Below are 19,191 nucleotides of genomic sequence, written 5' to 3' on the forward strand. Positions count from 1 at the left end.
ATTTGCAAATGTTTACTTTTGTTATCATATACATTCAACTATACCCGATTGATAGAAAATGTCAACAGGAAATTTGATTTTATTGTTTTTAGAACGCACATATATTCATAAACGATTTATTTAAGTCGGTTGGTGCACGAATATGTGCATCTAATTTAAGCTTGAGAGAAAAAAATGTACATTTAATGACTGCTGGTGTTGATATTCACGGGTTGAAAATTATTTTATTCGAGGGGGTAACAATTGAATTTGACATCATACTCAATACCCACAAGTCAATACACGCTTACTTTTAACATTTGAACTGTCTATTTTCTATAAACAGATGCAAATGTTTTTGTAGAACGATAAGTTCCATTACTTACGGATCTTGTTGAGATAGCATCGGCGACTGGGATTACATCACTCGAGTTGATGTTTCCGGTGCCGAATTCAGTTCACGTATTTTTTTGTAGTTTTCTTATCGCGTACTTAAAGAAAATATTGTCTTTATATGCATGATTCCAGATAATCCTTCAGCGAATGTATTTTTGGAATCAACGCGATTCTGTAATAAGATACGATAAAGGATTTCTTGCTGGTGTAATGAAGAAAACGTAGTTCATTAAGCCGTTCTTAATTTTTAAGTGTAAATATTAACTTCACATTCATGATTGGTTTTGCAACTGTAATTATATGCACATGTTTTTAAACTTTAGATTTCTGTATACAAGAAAATTGAACAACGTATACAAGTCCATTTAAAACTCGTTTTCTTGACGTAAAAATATCTATTATAAAATTACTGCTTGAAACATGATTACCATTTAGACATATGACAGTTTGAAGCCCTAACAAAAGGGATGCCACGGTACAATGTAATAGATCTATATGCGGAGTTGTGCTAGAGAATCTAGCACTTGGCTTATTGTCCCCTACCGGTGAAACCGGAGTCCCTTATGGTTTGCACTCCGTCGGTCTGTCAGTCTGTCTGTCAGTCAGTCCGTCACACTTTTCTGGATCCTGCGATAACTTTAAAAGTTCTTCGTATTTTTTCATGAAACTTGAAACATGGATAGATGGCAATATGGAGATTATGCACGTCATTTCATTTTGTTCCTACGTCAAAAATTCTGGTTGCTACGGCAAAAATTTTTTTTTACTGACAATGGTGGAGTTTCACCCGTAGGGGACCATATTGCTTGGCAATCTCTTGTTTTATTCGTTGTATTGGGAAGGAGTCAAATGCGCATCAAAATGTAGGAATTTTTTCATAAGAAGAACGTAACAACAACTATACTACACCGGATTCAAGTAACATTATGTTGATATGTTAAGAAACGAAACATTACTGATAGCTGATAAACTAGTCATTTAAAATAAAATATATTATCAGAAATGTTATTGAATAATTCCGCTATTCTTTTATTTAAAGCAAACGACCAATAGCCAATACAATACAGAGCAAAACACATAAGGCAACACATAGCTCAGGCAAATGATAAGAACTAAGGCCACAGCCTTATAACGGTCAATACCAAGCAATCGAGCAGACGAAGAACATGGCAAAACGTATTCTGATTCTATCCGTTCCGAGTGTCGGTACTCAAAAGTGTAATTTACAATTTAATGTTATTTTGCAAACTATGCATACGGCATATAATTAGTTTAAACCTATTAATTATTATTTTCGCTCGATTGCATAGAAATTCGTAGGCTCATTGGGCATGCTTTTGAATCCGTTTCATGGGCATGGAACCAGTACTTGGTGTCTATGGGAAAGATATAAAGAAGTCTCCCGGGGATCGAATCCGTGACCTCTCGGTCGCCAGGCGGAAACCATATCCACTACGCCACGGCGACGACATATATATTATCATTTTAAATTAAATAAATGTTTAAAAAAAAACGTATTATTAGTCAATAATATAGTCCGAAAATGTATGTTTCTAGTTCGTTTGTATGTAACAGGCTTACACGTAACAAACTGATGTGTGAATTTTTGAGCCGCTATAAAATGCAATTAGTTGTTATAAGCCATCATGATGTTCAATTCGTTCCTAATATTGATCTTATCATGCTTTAACACTTATCTCAATACCTAGCCGTATCATTTGAAGTTATTAATTAATCATTGTCTTTGGACAATGCACATTGCAGTAATTGCAACCGATAAGATAAATATTTGAGTCATATAATTGGGCATTTGTTCACTCTGAATAAAGCCTCGCTATGGAAAAACTCGTTTGCACACTTAAACTTGCTTCGAGGTTTTCCTATCAAACAAGAATGGAAGGGACACAAATTGCAATTAAGAATAGCAAATTTAAGCATTCTTAGTTGGCTTACTTTCTCGTTTGCTTGTTTTCATTCGTTTATCAATACTGAATAAGCTTAATTATATTACATTGAAGTATCGTGGATCGTTATCAGCGTTAGTGCTGGAATAAACATGTTTTGGAACTACACGCCTCGAAAGTTTTTTTTCGCTACTTTTACATAATATATATATATCGTGAAAGTATGGTGGTAATTAAATTGTGAACGCAAGCGTTAGTACCAATAGATTTTATTATATTTCGATATTCTTCCTTTCCCGTGTACTTCGTATTATCGGGGACTTGGAAAGCCGCAGGTTAGTTTTCTCTTGAGTTATTGAAGAATAATATGGTAAAATTGACCGGATTGTCAGTGGACCATCCCGACCGTTTTGCCCTATTGCCCTCTTTACCGAAGAACGCGCGAATGACGTAATCATGACGAAAGTGTGTGCAGTAAACAACCCTCTTGACAGGACGTTCCTTTATATCTTGCGGAGAGTATTTCTGCGCTTGTACACACTGTAGACGATGGAATCTACCCCAAGCAACTTGCTTAGGTAAGTTCTATAGTGTTTTATAGCATAAGTACTATAATTGGCGCTGCGAGCACCAAACTTGCAGTATTTTCACTTATAAACAATCGGCTATTTTTAACCGTCAGCGTTCAAAGTCAGCCATCTTGAAAATAAATAAAGTTTCATTTAAATTTAAGTTTCTTATCGTTGTTTTGTTCACTTTTAGTGAATAAAATATTTCTTTAATATACTTAAAGTACTTTTCATCAAACTAAACCGATTTCGTCGGTTTTTGTCAGCTTATTGCCTAAATTTTAGGTTTAACTATTTACGTCATATTGCGGTTCGCTGAACCGTTTAACAGCTCATCTGTGACGTCTATTTTTAGGTTGTTTATGTTTAATGTGTTGAATTGTGAATTCTATTTAAATCATCACACGTTTATATTTAGAGCAGTGTTTATTTACATTGCTCTGTCGCATCTGTAACTTGTTTCGGCTCCATATAAGCCATCTATGTTAAGCTGGCTGTACATCTGAATTGTGATTGTTTTGTCTATTGTCTATCGTCAGGCGAATCGCCACATTTTTAGGTAATCAGCATAACGTTTCAGTAGAGTATTTCTACTACTCAATTTAATTCTGATAATTTCATATTTTCATCATTAATAATTCCGCTATAAGTGATGATGGATTTGAGTGTTCTTCGTATTGAATTTGATTGTTTCATTGAATTTGTTTGTGTAACTGTATTGTAGTGAAAACAATTCACTATTTATCAAGTATTAATTGGTGAATTTCTAGCTTTTTCTCTTTGGGTGTATTTATATACTCAAATAGATATCAGTAAAATTTGATTTGTTATTTTATCACAATTTCACTATAGTTATCGAGTAATAACTGGTGAATTTCTGACTTGTTCTCTTTGGGTGTATCTATATACTCAAATAGATATTTTATCAGCAAACATTAGAAACATTCATTTGTGACTTAATTACAATTTCACTAGTTATAAGGTAATAACTAGTGAATTTCTTACATTTTTCTTGAGTAGTGATATACTCATACAGATATTTTATCATTAAAAATTATTATGCATCGATTTGTGATTAAATCACATTTTTACAAGTTATAAATTAATAACTTGTGAATTTTTTGCTTTTCTTGTTGGGTATAATTGAAACATAATTTCACTACATGTGAGATTCAATACTTGTTACTTTTATTGACATTCGTGCTTTGATTATTAAATTGTATGACATCATTGTGTTTGTGTGTTTTTCAAATGCAATGTCATTTCAAGTTTACGGGGTATTTGAATGTGTAATATTCCCGTGATTGTTTTTGTCTGCTTGCACATTTCAATTTGTGTGACCTATATTTCATTAAAATATACGTGCATTGTGTGTGCTGTTTACCCGTAAAATTAAAATCGGCGTTGCAATATTTGTCCGCTATTTCTTTCACACATTATTTTAATTACATAAATAAAAAAAATAAAAATGAATCGTGTTCAACTAGTGGATATTGACACGGCGCCGGTAACGGAACTACAAACGGTTCCAGGTATCGGCACCAGGGTGGCCCAATCAATTGTATCGTACCGGGAATTTCACGGTAGCATTACACCGGATGCTTTGGTCAAACTCCCGTATATACGACCATCAAGTCAAATGTGGAATATGATAAGATTCAGCAAATCTGAGTCAGGGACCGTGAATGAGTTGGAAATTGTGAATGAGGGTGAGGATGAAGGTGAGGGGTTAGAGGCAGCTAGTGAGCTAGTCGTTGTGCCGGACACCAATTTGGGTTTGGGAGTAATAGAAAGGGTGACGGCAGCGATTGATAGTGCGTCCCTTAGTGGACCTCCTGCATCATATATCAAATCATCTGATGCTAAGAAGGGGGATCAGGGGGCAAGGTCAAAAGTGATACAGGAAAGGACGGAGGTAGGGTTTAATCAGGGGTCAGTGGAACAGTCTGTACAATATCTGACTGTGACACCATCGCCAATGCCAATGGAGCCTAAGTCTGTTCACTACCAGGCCGCAACTCAGCCCAGTGCGGCAATAGGGTGTCAGCAGAGGTCATTAGAGCAACCTGTACAGTATAGGTCTGTGACTTCGACACAATATATTCCGATGAGCCATAGTGTGCAGTCTGGTTCATACCAGGCTATGGCTCAAATGCCCCAGGCACATGGGACGTACCCTGTTCAGTTCCATGCCATGGGGCATGGGGCACAGCCTGGTCAGTATCAGATCATGACACGTGTGCCGGTATCACAAGCGGGTCAGCTGCAATATGTGTTGGTTGGATCTCAGGGTCAATTAATTGACCCTGTAGACCAACCACATATGACATATATGACCTCGCCTGTACAGTCAGGGTATGTTGCCGCGCCACAGGTGGTACCTACACCGCAGGTGTGCAGGAGCGTAGCAACCCCACGTTGTGTTTCGCGACATGCTTCACATGCGGTGCGCGGTGCTACCAATAACACGGTTGCAACACCTGTTGGCCAGAGAGCTATGCTTTTAGGTAAACAGAAATCTAGAATCCAGTCCTTACCTAAAGCACTGGTCTATGATGGTCGGGGAAGCTGGCATGCTTTCCTGACCAAATTTGAAAAATACGCGGGTATTTTCGAATGGGATGACTTTGAGAAGCGGGATTTCTTGTGTCTCTGTCTCACCGATAAGGCAAGTGAGTACTATGCCTTAGTGATGGACAGGGAGGTGGAGCTGGGCTACATAGAGGTAGTTGACAAGCTCGAGAGGAGGTTTGGTTACCGGGAATTGCCGGAAACGGCAAGGGTAACCTTTTCGGGTGCGCGACAGGGAGAGGAGGAGTCTGTGGATGACTGGGCGGACAGGGTTTTGACCCTTGCTGGTAAAGCCTTTAGGGGTTTGCCAGAGGAGTATATGGTGCAGGAAGCGATCTTGAAATTCTGCATGGGAGCTAAGGAGAGAGAGGCTGGGGAACAAGTTATAAATCAGCGGCCTGTGTCAATAGAACAGGCAATTGACAAACTAAAATGGGCTATCCATACTCACGGGTTAATGTATGGAAGACCAAAGTTGGTGCGAAAAGTGGAATGTGAGGGGCAGGTAGAGGTTGCTGAGGTAAAGGTGGCCTCTCAGAATAGACTGGTTGAAAGGGTGGTCAAGTTGGAGGAGAAAATGGACATCCTGATGGGTAAACTTGACCAACTGTTGGCAAGACCCACCAGAAGCCAATCTCCATCCCCAGCCAGACGCCAATGTTTTAATTGCAACGAGGCAGGGCATTTCAAAAGGGACTGTCCTAAACTTAGGAGCAGGACACCGTCCCCGGCTAGGGGTGACCGCTGTTACCGTTGTAACGAGCTTGGTCACATGGCCAGAGATTGTCCCAAACAGGCAAGTGATAAAGTCGGTGATACCCCTAGAGAAGGTAGGAAGGTGTCTTTTGCCGATTTAAACGGCAAGGGGTCAGTGTAGAGGGTCCAGACCTGATCCACAATGATAGGGGCCCACCGGTCATAATCAGACAGATAAGGTCTGATTCGATGTTCCGGGTTAAAGTGAGGCTGAACGGCCTTGCAGTACAGGCTGTAGTAGATACGGCGGCTGAGGTTACCTTGGTTTCGGACCGGGTAGTGGCTCAGTTGTCGGAAAAGGTTCCGGTGTTGGAACATGTGTACATGAAGACTGCAGGGAGAGGTCTGCAGATGAATGGTTCCATTGTGGGACCAGTAACCATCCAACTGGGTGATATGGTTTTTCAAGAGAGGGTTTATGTAGCCCCTATTGAAGATTGCATGTTGCTCGGGCTGGATTTCTTGAAAAAGCATGGAGCCACTATCGATATCGTAGGGGCCACCATGTGTTTAAATGGCCAGGTAGTTCCCATGGCTCAAGAAGGAGAGTTAGTGGAGGCAAGAGTGGCAAATGTGACTGTCGCTCGAACTGTTGTCATACCACCCAACTCGGTGGCCATGGTAAAGTGCTCTTTGGGAAAACCAATCGGCACCTTTGCAGTGGAGGCTGAGTGTGGTGATGTGATAGTGCCTATGTCGGTCCATGTTAGTGAGGCTGTGCTACGGCTACCAATGGTGAACATGTCGGGTCACCATGTAAGGCTGAAGCAAGGGAAATTGGTTGGAAAGGCAGAAGAGGTACGTTTAGTGAGACCATTGCCCGAGGAACTGACCTCAGTAAAGGTGGTACGAGAGGCGGCAAAATGTGATAAAGATATCACGGTGCCAGACCATCTCAGAGACCTTTATGAACGTTCGAAATTAAACTTGAGCGATGAAGAACAGGTGCAGGTGGCTGGGTTCTTACGTGAGTTTGAGGATGTATTCGCTAAAAACGAGTATGATCTTGGCAATTTTACTGCTGTTGAGCATTGCATAGACACGGGGGAAGCCAAACCCATTAGGCAGAAAATGCGTAGGACCCCTGTCGCCTTTGTAACGGAGGAAGAGAACCATCTTAAAAAGATGTTAGAGGCGGGGGTGATCCAGCCGTCTAACTCAGAATGGTGCTCCGCGCCTGTGTTAGTTAGAAAGCGTGATGGGTCCGTTAGGTGGTGTGTAGATTACAGGGGGTTGAACTCAGTCACGGTGAAGGACGTGTATCCTTTGCCCCTGATTGAAGACTGTATAGACATGTTAGCTGGCCAGAAGTGGTTTTCAAAGCTGGATGCTAATTCTGCTTATTGGCAGATTAAGATCAAGGAGTCAGACAGAAAGAAAACTGCTTTCACAACTAAGTATGGGCTATTTGAGTTTGTCCGGATGGCATTCGGTCTATGTAATGCACCGGCGACATTTTCTCGGGTTGTAGGCTTAGTACTGCAGGGTTTGAACTGGAACAGTGTTCTAGCCTTTCTTGACGACATCCTTGCTATGAACAAGACATTCGCTGAACATATGCTTACAATACGGGGGGTATTTGTCAGATTACGCCAATACCAACTGAAATTAAAACCCGCGAAGTGTGAGCTGTTTCAGCATAAGGTGGAGTTCTTGGGGCGTACTGTAGGACCAGAGGGTTTGGGGTTGTCCTCAAATGACGTTAGGGTGGTGGTAGACTGGCCAGTGCCAACCTGCTCTAAAGATGTAGAACGTTTCTTGGGATTGGTAAATTACCACCGAATGTTCATATCGGATTATGCCGGACGGTCGAGGGCGCTGTATGAAATAGTTAAAGACTATCAGTGGGGGGATGACCAAGATACGGCCTTCCTTGATTTGAAGGAGGCCCTAATGTCCGCCCCGGTTTTAGGACTTCCTAATCGGAATGACCCTTTTGTACTTGACACCGATGCTTCTGATAAAGCAATTGGTGCGGTTCTCAGTCAAATACAGGCAGGGGCTCCTAGGGTTGTTTGTTATGGGTCATATGCGCTGACTAAAGAACAGAGGCGGTATTGTACCACGCGGAAAGAATTGCTAGCGGTAGTGAGGTTTACTCGACAGTTCCGCCACTACTTGCTGGGCAAACGTTTCACGGTTCGCACGGACCACAGTAGCCTTACTTGGTTATTGAATTTCAAGGAGCCACAAGGGCAGATAGCTCGCTGGATGGAGGAGTTGAGCCAGTATGATATGGACATAGTCCACCGTGCTGGCAAGAAACATGCAAATGCTGATGCATTGTCACGATTGCTGGTTGATGGAGGAGACCATTATGAGCATGGTGTAACCCTTGAGGTTTTGCCATGTGGTGGTTGTCCGAAATGTACTAGGGCAGAAGAACAATGGGGTGGGTTTATTCGCGAGGTGGATGACGTTGTTTCTCTAGCACCGGTCATAATCCAGGAGGTAAGAACCGGAGAAGACTCTGGTGTCGAGAGTACTGATAGAGCCGCTCCAGTCCAGGACCGGGACGCTCTACTTAAAGAACATCAGTGGGCGGATGACGACTTCCGGTTTATCCGGAAGTGGTTATTGCATGGTACCGAGCCTCCTGATGGAGAGTTGTTTCTAGCAAACGCAGCCTCCAAGTTTTATTGGATTAATCGCCAATGTTTTAAATTGGAGGCGGATCTGCTTTGGCGAATCGACCCAAAGTCAGATCGTCAGCAGTTATTGGTTCCACGGGAATTGCGCCATGAGATCCTGGTGCTGAACCATGATATTCCTCTGTCAGGACATCAGGGCGAACAGCGTACTATTGAAAGGGTTAAGGCCAAGTATTTCTGGTACCGCATGTCAAAGGACATAATCAAGTACGTATCCAGTTGCCCGCGTTGCTCTGTAAGCAAAAAACCTAACCGTAAGGCTAAGGGCGAGATGATAAAGTTTCATTCTGGACTCCCAATGGAGAGGGTGCACATTGACTTTCTAGGTCCTTTGCCCTTAACGAAAAAGGGAAACCGGTATGTGATGATGGTGGTGGATCAGTTCACTAAATGGGTAGAATGTATACCGTTGCCTTCGCAGACCGCTGAGGTTACTGCAGAGGCAGTGGTAAATCAAGTGTTCTGTAGGTATGGGGTACCTATGGAAATAATGACTGATCGGGGTACCAACTTTGAGAGCATTCTGTTCACGCAAATGTGTAAATTATTGCACATTCATAAGACGCGAACAACTGCCTATCGACCAAGCACCAATGGTCAAGTGGAAAGGTACAATCGCACACTCATGGATGCAGTCCGTTGCTATGTAGGTTCCCGAGAAAATACTTGGGACGAAAATCTACCGCAAATCGCGGCGGCAATGCGTTCATCAGTGTGTAGGAGTACTGGTTTCACCGCTAACCGTATGATGCTAGGGAGAGAGGTTTATACTCCTGCTGAGTTGGTTTACCCATTACCACCTCATGAGGCACAGCCTGTGACTGAGTATGTCCACAATCTAGAACAAAGTATGGTGTCAGTCCATGAAACCGCTCGCAAGTGTTTAAGCGGATATCAGGCTCACATGAAGCGGGATCATGATGTGAGGTTATGTCAAAACTCTTACCGGGTTGGTGACATGGTATATGTGCTTAATGTGTCGGGAAAGAAAGGCAAAGCTAAGAAGTTGTCGCCACAATGGACTGGGCCGGGGGTTGTAGTGAAAAAATTCACCGATTTCCTTTACCAGGTCCGATTACGAGGGAAGAGGGTTAATGTGAATCATGACCGATTGAAAAGTTGTAAATTGAACAACCTTCCTGCCTGGGTGGTTCGAGAGCGAGAGAGTTGCGGTCTTGCGAAAGATGTGCAAGATGAGCAAGTATACTGTATGTGTAGGGGGATTGATGATGGTTCCTTTATGATTGCTTGCGATGTGTGTGAGGAGTGGTACCACGGAAAGTGTGTGGGTGTCACGGAGGAACAGGGTGAAGAAATAGATCTGTATACATGTCTAAGTTGTAGGACAGGTTAGGTCTATACTTATCGTATATGCCGGTAGCTTGTGAAGCTCAGGCACATTATATTATAAATATGTGGTGTTTTGCAGAACGCCACGTGTGGTTTGTCGCATGGATGGGCGTGACATATTTATTGAGGTCGAGGAGGCCAGCGGTCGGGGTACGCTTTGGAGTTCGGGGCGGGACCTCGTCATTGAGCTGGGGACGATGTTGCCCTTGGACCATGGTAGGGTAGAAAGGGCGGTGGAAGGCCAAGTAAGTTTGGCCAGGAGGAGAGGGCGCCTAGGGTTTGTATCCGAGGTCAGGAAGTACGGCCATCAAATTCTTAGTGATTCGTTCATTAAGAGGGTGTTGGCCGGTCCTGAAAAACAACGGAGGACCCCTGGGGCTTCACTGAGCGGGAGGCCCCGGGGTACTGTAGAGTTGTCCAGATCGAGACCAAAGCCGGCTCCGATCCTGACAGCGCTGGACTTCCCTGCGTTGCCAGCACAGTTGGGATCGGAGGGGGTCAAGGTTGAACCTGGGGTAGAGTCACTCGTGCCCAATCCTTCCTCGCTGGACACACTTGTGTTGCCAGTAGGGTCGGAGTGTGGGAGGGTGAAGGTCGAACCTGAGGAGGAGGCATTTGTCTCCGATTCGACATCGCTGGTTGTCCCTGAGTCGCCAGTGAGGTTGGTGGAGGTCAAGGCCGAGCCTGAAGGGGAGGCCTTCATGGCCTCGCAGCCATCAGCACTGGACTTCCTTGTGTCGCCAGTGAGGTTGGTGGAGGCTGCGTGCAAGGTTGGCCCCGAAGAAGGGGTCATCATCATCTCTGATGAGGAAGACATGGAGGTTGATGCTCCTTTGGCGGCTAACCTTGACCAGGAAATTGTGGGGGAACCCGGTTTTGCACGGCCTATAGATGAAATGGCAGAGCCCGCAGGGGCAATGTCACTTCAAGGTAGGATGATAAGAGGTATGGACCGGTGTGAGAGACGGTCCAGGCCTCTTGATAGAGGGGCAGAGTTTAATGGAGGGGTTGGGACCAGGGATAGATCCCGGTCCCAGCAGGATGATGTGGGTTTTAAGAGGAAAAAGACCCAGGGTTGTCCCGTGTGTGGATTAAGGGCAAGATCGATAAGACACCATGTTGAGGCCCGGCATTTTCCGCCTGTGTTTCGTCGGGAGGCATGGGAGAATCCGGAAAAGGACCATGTGCGGTTTAGAGGGGTAATATGCGTCATCAATAGTCTGGGTCTCCAGAGCTTTGATGAGGCTATGCTTTTCGTGGGCCGCCAGAGGTTATCAATTTCGGAGCAGTCCTGCCTGCAGCCGATTGTATAAACAATTTAACCACAAGGTAACCACAAGATCGCAGTAACCGCTGTGGTTACCGCGTCTCGGCGGTTTGTATAAAAAACGACGTTGCCAGTAACCGCTCTATTACCGCGGTGATTTGTAACCCACCTCTATGAGCTGGTTAGACGCTGGTTACCACACGGACTACTGACCAACATGGCGGACGTACCTTTTTTTAGACACAGACGACAGCGACGATTTCGACGAATTGACTTACAAACGAATGGACTTGATGACGACGAACTGCGCCGAAGGTATAGGTTTTCTGCCCAGAGCCTTGACCGACTTGTCGACCTCTTGGACCATATTTTACGACGACAGACGCGACGAAACAGGTCTCTGTCAACACGGCAGCAGATACTTATAACTCTTCGATTCTTGGCTACTGGGAATTTTCTTCAGGTTATCGGGGACACCTTCGGCGTTGACATAGCTACTGTTTCTCGGGTTATCACCGCTGTCGTTGACGCTATTTTCGGACTGAAGGACCGTTTCATTAAATTTCCAACCAGCGACGAAGACCGACGCCGAGCGACTAATGACTTCTTCCGGGTTCGGGGATTCCCTTCTGTCATTGGTTGTATAGACGGAACCCACATCCGTCTTCTATCACCCGGGCAGCCCGACGAAGCAGCGTACGTCAACAGGAAACACTATCACTCGATCAACGTACAGGCAACTTGTGACAGAGACGGTAAGCCAATTTGTATTATTGATGTCCAGGAAAAACTGCATTAATTTTTAAATCCATGGAATCTTATCCAAAACACGTAGTTCATATTTCATTATTTTAATGATGTTCACAATGCAAGAATTTCGTCTTAATATATTAAACAATACATCATAAAACGAAATGATCGCATCACATTTCAATAACAAATCATACTATCCACTTTAAACATAAATGACTGCTGTCCATGTGCACATCCACGTTTATTTAACTCCGTTTCCTTTCCTATAAAAATGCGACTGTATCTGCGACTTAACGTGTGAAAACTCGCTAAATCCACTCAGTTTTCTCTGAATGCATATACATGACTACACAGTTCGTGTACATTGAAATTTTGGACATTGAGGTTCCCTACGGGGTACCCACTGAAAAATCTTGTATTTACCCATATGTAAAATGTTTAAATATTGAAAGCTAAGGTTTAGTTTGATTGTTTATTATCATTGGAGGTAGATATTACAATATGTTTATATTGCAAATGTGTATTAACTAAGACAATTTCTCTGTAAGAATTGAATTATAAATCATTCATGGTGCATGCAAAATATAATATTTAAATTTTGACCAAAAATCTTCATTAAAAATTGTAATAACTTTTTGTGTCTTTGAACAAGACATAAAAATAAAATTTCCCAAGAGAAAGAAATTGCACATTTTATAAGTGTTATCTCTGAAAATTAATAGCCCATTATATATCTAATTTGATAGAAATATAAAATTAATTATTTGTTTTGTAAAAGAATTCTAACAGTTAAGACTACTGCAAAGCTGCTTTACATTTAAAACAACATTATTTTCTCTTATTTAACTCAAGATAAATCTCTAAAAATAGTTCATCTATTGTAAATCTAATGCAGTAATAGTGAGGACATCCATTAAATTAAACAAAAGATTTTAATGTTAAAAAATCTTGAGTTACATATTTACAAATTGCAAATCAAATAAATTTTACATGTTATCTTTGTTAACTATTAAAATATGTTTAATTGTGTTATCTGGTAACAGAATCTATCAAAAGACATTGTTTTATTTAATCTATTATAAAAACTTCAGCTAATATTAAAATTCACATACATTTTTAGCATAATTATACAAAATAACAACCCTGAGATTCCTATGTAAATTAATTATGATACACGGAATAAAATGTTTAGCTCATGTTTTAAATCCATTTTCAATAGGGAATTTTACAAGCATGAATGCCTGCTGGCCAGGAAGCTGCCATGATGCCCACGTTTTCAGGATGTCCAACGTTGGCAGACATTTAGATGCAAATCATCAAGGTAATGCATAAAAATTGTATTACCTCATATAATGTTGAAAGTTATTTATTTATTTAACAGGTAGAGTTTTACTAGTATGTTCATGTTGTGACTTCCATAGACTCCTAGTATTTTATAATAAAGTAAAGATAGACTGTGATGTAGTCATGTACTTAATCCTAAAATACATTATACCTTACAGTTATACTATGTTATATCATTAAAAATTAAATAAATTATTTAATAAACATGTATGTGTTGTGATATGTGTGATTTGCTATATATCTATCTTACATGCAGATCCTGGACGTGGTTGGCTGTTGGGAGACAGTGGCTATCCCTGTCGACCATTCCTAATGACACCCATATTGCATCCAAGTAAGATCAGTTGTTGTGTTTTTAAATATCATAATTTGTTAAATGCACTAAAAACGACAATAATACTAATATGCTGATAAAAAAGCAAAAAGGTTAAATGAAAATAATAATAAAATGAATAATTATTATGAGCATAACTATAATTATCATTATTGTTACCATTATCACAGGAAAAAAGCAAAAAGGTTAAATGAAAATAATAATAAAATGAATACTAGTAATTATTTATATGAGAATAACTATAATTATCATTATTGTTACCATTATCACAGGAAATGAAGCCGAAGAACGGTACAACCAAGCACACATAAGCACGCGAAACATTATAGAGAGGTGCTTTGGTGTATGGAAGAGGACCTTCCATATATTGCATGTGGAGGTAAATTTAATGTTTGATTTAATAATAATAAATTTAATAATAAACTTTAATAATTGAATGAATAAGGTCTTTTGTCAACACAAAAGCAGTTAAAATTTACCAATATTCATTAATGTTTCATGCAGGAAGCTTAAAAATTACCTTAATGAAGTTTGATACTTAATAACTGGTATTTCATTTCATAATAAACATCCTTGCACAGGCTAATATGGGACGACACTTAGCACATGCATTATGCTCAGTTTTCTCAGAACACGACACATATTATGTGAATGTTGCAGTTAGGATTTTATTTATTTATTAATTATTATTAGAAGTATTTCATTTTCAGATTCGAATGAAGCCTGCAAAGGTGACGCGGATAGTGTTGGCGTGCGCTGTGCTGCACAACATGAGATGGATGTGGGGGGAACCGAACCCGGATGTTCAAGACGACCTTGACGAACAACCGGACGTACAGAACTTTGACGGACCAATGGACGGACGTGGTGTAAGGAATAGACTGATTGAACAGTATTTTGTTTAAGTGTTTTTTCCACTATGTTTTTCATGTTGAATGTAACAGTGCTACATTGATAATAATTTCATTCTTCTTGTTATCTCCCTGCAACCCGAAGGCGGAGGGATATAGTTTGAGCGTTGTTCGTCTGTCTGTCTGTCATAAACTTGTCAGGCGTGGGTGTATACCATGAACAAGAACGATAACCCTTAACATTCTAAAATAAAGAGTTATTGTCCTTTGTTGTTTATATGGTGTAACTTTTTAGGGCTATATCTAAGATACGATAAAAGAGATTTCTACATAAAAAAAGACATGAGTGTATAGATATCAGTGTGGAGTATTGCAATGCAATGTTATTGCAATTATTTTCACTGATATCTATAGCTCTGCACTGTGTTACTTTACAGTTACTGCCCTGTTCTTTATTTGGCGCGTATCGGCGGGTGATATCAATTGCCATTTTTCATCTGTGTTTATTAATTTAATAAAGTAATAGTGCAATGTATGTGTACTTCAAGCTTTCGATTGTATATAAACAGGGACATCTTTGTATAGGAAAATGAAATATTTATTGCAATTAAAATGGTGAAAATGCATGAACATATGCAGTAAAATAAATTATAATTGTATTAACTGTTGTTGTTATTAACAAATCAAACTATCAAACAAAAAGATTTAACAGTAAAATAACATTAACAAAAATAATAAATGTTTTCATTGTTTTTCAAGGCGTTCTATCAATAGCTCTGCAAGTCGTGCAACTTTTCGGTAACATGCTGCCCCCTCCCGACTCATCTCTGCCTGGCTTTCCAGGGCCTCTAACTGGGCATCTTTGAGAGTCCTTAAAGATCAATGTTTAAAAGTATGTCACAAAGTACATGTACTTGATCTTACATTTAAATGAACATTTTAATGAATTGAAGCTTTAACAAAAAGACATAATAATATCAAGCATTTACATTTCATGAACTTGCCAATAAAAAGAAAATGATTCAACAAAAAGAATACTCCTGATTTATCAATAGTTATAGTTCTCATGTTTACATATCCCATTATTACCTCTTTCTGCTACTGTCACTGGGCAGTGGGGTTGAGGTTGAGGCTGATGGAACAGATGTTGCTAGAATGGAACAACAAATATCCAAATATATTTTATAATTTTAAGTTATTTAACAGAATAAAACAGGAAAACAGAAGAAAATGTGGTGGTGGTGGTGGTGGTGGAAGTAGTAGTAGTAATAGTAGTAGTTACATAAGTATGAGTAGTAGCAGTAGAAGTAGAAATATCAGTCATAGTAGTAGTAGTAGTAGCACTAGAAGTAGCTGTAGAAGTAGTAGTAGTAGTAGTAGTAGTAGTAGTAGTAGCACTAGAAGTAGCAGTAGTAGTATTAGTTGCACTAGAAGTAGCTGTAGAAGTAGTATTACCACAAGCAGTAGCATAGTACCGGTAGTTTTAGGGGTAGTGGTAGCACTAGCACTTGTACTATTAGTGGTACTGTTACTAGTGTAAGAAGTATTTGTAATTATAGCATTACATTTTATGATATATACAATTCATTTCAATAAATATTGAAACACTGTTAACATTTACAAATATATATTTTTTTATTTCGTACATATTACTTTATAGACTTAGAGTTATGTTGATGAAAGAACTTACCGCTTGAGTTTTCCTTGCTTCTCGGGCATCTCGGCGTATCTGGAAATTTAATTAAACAAATCTTTATCTTAAACAAAAAATAAGGGAAATAGTTTTCCCTCATTGGACCCCTACATATTGCTCTTTACGGAATCGCTCATTTATAACACGGGTAAGTTTTATAAACAATACAATACACATATTCATTTATCTAGCATGTTACTGCTAAAAACCGCATTGACAAACAGATGTGTACATCAAACGTATAAGTGGCGAATATTTGTGCATCTTCGATATAACTATAAGGAAAGGAACAACTTTTTTTAAATGTACACAATGCACATTTCAAAAGCATAGTCATTGAGTTCACCCAAACATTTTGGAACAGTCGCTGTGTAAAGTCAACGTCATTTAGTCTGTGGATGTCGAAGTAGACAGTCGTATTTCGGTTCCTGTAAGTTAAAGCATGGAGTTTTAAAGTGTCTGTACTTACTGTCTTGAAAGGTTTCCGCCACACCGAAGGGATCCGGGATGTCCATGGCGGTTAATAACTCCATTATGGGCAGGCCCAGGAACCCCGGCGATGGAGGAGTAACCGCTACAACGATTCGGATTTAATTAATGCGTGAATGTGTTAGGAGTATAACTGAAATTGTTTCGAAAATGATTGGAAAGGATCTAATGTATCACTGACAATGGATAATTAATAACACAAGGTAAGAGAAGAAATCGTTTGGAGTATTCGATTTTTTTTTCATAATAGTATTTATTATCTTTGGCTATGGTAAAAATATGAAGATGAAATATCGGGAATATCTTTCAGTTGTATTACTATAATCTTAAAACAATATTAAACATACCGATGACGGTATCTGCGTCGTCCACGACGCCATGAAACGATGCCGAGTGGGCAAACAGACTCGCCACCGCCTGCGAGGTCTGCGACATTTCAGTCAATGGCGGACCTCCCCCCGTAGCGGCAGCATGGTTTCGCTCCTTTGAAACGTCGGCTTTAGCGTTTTTGGTCTAAAATAAATATAACATAAATGGATACATTTCATTTCGCCTTTTGAAATTCTTCGATATTCTGCCATTACTAGGTGAATTAGAAATCTATGAATTGTAGTTTGCGCCACCCGTGTGTGAGATGTTAGCTCAAATGAAGAAAAAAACCTGTCGTTACTACGGCAGTCGAGGGTTTGAGCCCACCACCGGTCGAAATATCCCTCAGTGCTCGCTTAATTTTGTCGTACGTTAAATCAATTTCACTCGTATAATTGGAAATGGTGTATATTTGATGTAAATTTCTAGTAAAAGACATACTAATTCTATATTTACCATGTTCCTCCACTTTTCCTTGATTTGTTGTAGTGTCCTCGGTCCGTTTCCGCATGCGTTTACACCAGCTAAAAGTTCGTCCCAAATCTCACGGACTCGAGCAACCATGCCCGGACCGCCCGAGCCATGATTAATTCTAAGTTTGTGAATATTCAATTTCATGAAATCTGTCATTACTTCGATTTCGCACTCGTTAAAAGCTTTCGCTCTTTTGTTGACATTTTCCATTTTGCAAAAACGTCGGCTGTCAAATTGACAATTTGCGCGAAAATGACGTCATGTTAAGTACCGGTATTGCATTGTTGGTAATTTTACTGCGGTAAGTTGACAAATTTCAATGGTTAGGTAACCGCGCAGTAACCATCGTTTATACAAATGAAAATAAACGGCGGTAACCTAACCATGCAAATTACTGCGGTAATCAAATTACCACAGTAAATTTAAACCACTGTTTATACAATTGGCTGCTGAACGACAAGGACCAGGTCTGGTTAGAAAGGGTCTCTCGCAGGTTTATGTTTTACATTCCCCCTATATTCCACGTTGCACGGGTAAACTCGCGAGCGCTCCTCTTCCACTGGAGAGTGTTGGCCGCGTTGCTGAAGCTATGCAGTCAAGAGGTAAGAGACGATTTCTTTGCCCAAAGGTTTGTCAGGCGGCGCGGCGTGGTCCAGGTGACTGGGTCGACTCAGGCAACTGAGTCGATGCAGAGATCCGGACCAGATTGTTGTGTGGCGGCCCAGGCTACTGGGTCGACTCAGGCAACTGAGTTGTTGCAGGGAGCTGGATCAGATCGGAGTGTGGTCATGGAGGCTCAGGCGACTGTGTCGAGTCCAGAGATGGATTTGATTCAGAGACCCGAGCCAGTCACTTGTGTAGAAAAAGGGGCCCAGGTGATGGCGTTGACTCAAGTGGCAGAGTCGGTCCCAGAGCCCGGGTCTCTAGGGAATGAGTGTGAATTGGGTGATGACTTTGAAATTGCACCTGTGGTTCAAGAGTGGATTTCGGTTAGGAATGCTGAACTCACCGCGTTCGACAGCCACTTTCACTTGGACCGCAGTTATAAGACGACCAAGGTTGGTTCTATTGAGGCGTTGGTGGGGCATACCGTGGGGCCAATGCCTGAGGTACCAGTGCGGGTAAATGGGGGAGTTGCAGTTTTCTGCGATCCACCCAACTACCCAAGGGAATATCCCAGTGTCACTGGTTTCGGGTCGGCTGTCGGGGTACATCCTAAGGCGCCTCTAAGGGACGTTAAAGGGGTGGTAGGACAGGTGGAGAGAGAGTTGAGGAAGGATGGGGTGGTAGCGCTTGGAGAGATCGGTTTAGACAGAACCGTGCCTGAAAGAGAGTGGGGTAGGCAGGAGGAGATGTTTGTAGGGCTGTTGGAGCTGGCTTGCCCTAGGCGACCAGTTATTTTGCATATTCGGGGGCAGGACACGTACTCTTGTGAGGCTAG

The 19,191-nt window shown here is 41.0% G+C and overlaps 3 protein-coding genes across 3 annotated transcripts; 2 read left to right on the forward strand and 1 right to left on the reverse strand.

The window, feature by feature from the left end:
* The first annotated feature begins 2,647 nt into the window (after window positions 1-2,647).
* Window positions 2,648-11,489, forward strand: LOC127831574 (uncharacterized). Its single transcript, XM_052356554.1, has 2 exons — window positions 2,648-2,857; window positions 10,256-11,489. The coding sequence occupies exons 1-2, from the start codon at window positions 2,829-2,831 to the stop codon at window positions 11,487-11,489; spliced, it is 1,263 nt and encodes a 420-aa protein (XP_052212514.1). The 5' UTR covers window positions 2,648-2,828.
* LOC127882331 (putative nuclease HARBI1) lies at window positions 11,488-15,329 on the forward strand. Its single transcript, XM_052430899.1, has 5 exons — window positions 11,488-12,198; window positions 13,416-13,517; window positions 13,797-13,874; window positions 14,147-14,253; window positions 14,585-15,329. Exons 1-5 carry the CDS (start codon window positions 11,661-11,663, stop codon window positions 14,777-14,779), a joined length of 1,020 nt encoding a protein of 339 aa, XP_052286859.1. The 5' UTR covers window positions 11,488-11,660; the 3' UTR covers window positions 14,780-15,329.
* On the reverse strand, window positions 15,308-17,852 carry LOC127882332 (uncharacterized). The gene is made up of 6 exons (XM_052430900.1): window positions 17,733-17,852; window positions 17,255-17,420; window positions 16,888-16,992; window positions 16,416-16,454; window positions 15,815-15,875; window positions 15,308-15,596 (listed from the first exon to the last, which is right to left on the reverse strand). The coding sequence occupies exons 1-6, from the start codon at window positions 17,838-17,840 to the stop codon at window positions 15,470-15,472; spliced, it is 606 nt and encodes a 201-aa protein (XP_052286860.1). The 5' UTR covers window positions 17,841-17,852; the 3' UTR covers window positions 15,308-15,469.
* Window positions 17,853-19,191: the final 1,339 nt, after the last annotated feature.

This window comes from Dreissena polymorpha, chromosome 5 (genome assembly GCF_020536995.1).
Source record: "Dreissena polymorpha isolate Duluth1 chromosome 5, UMN_Dpol_1.0, whole genome shotgun sequence".
Classification (NCBI taxonomy): Eukaryota; Metazoa; Mollusca; class Bivalvia; order Myida; family Dreissenidae; genus Dreissena; species Dreissena polymorpha.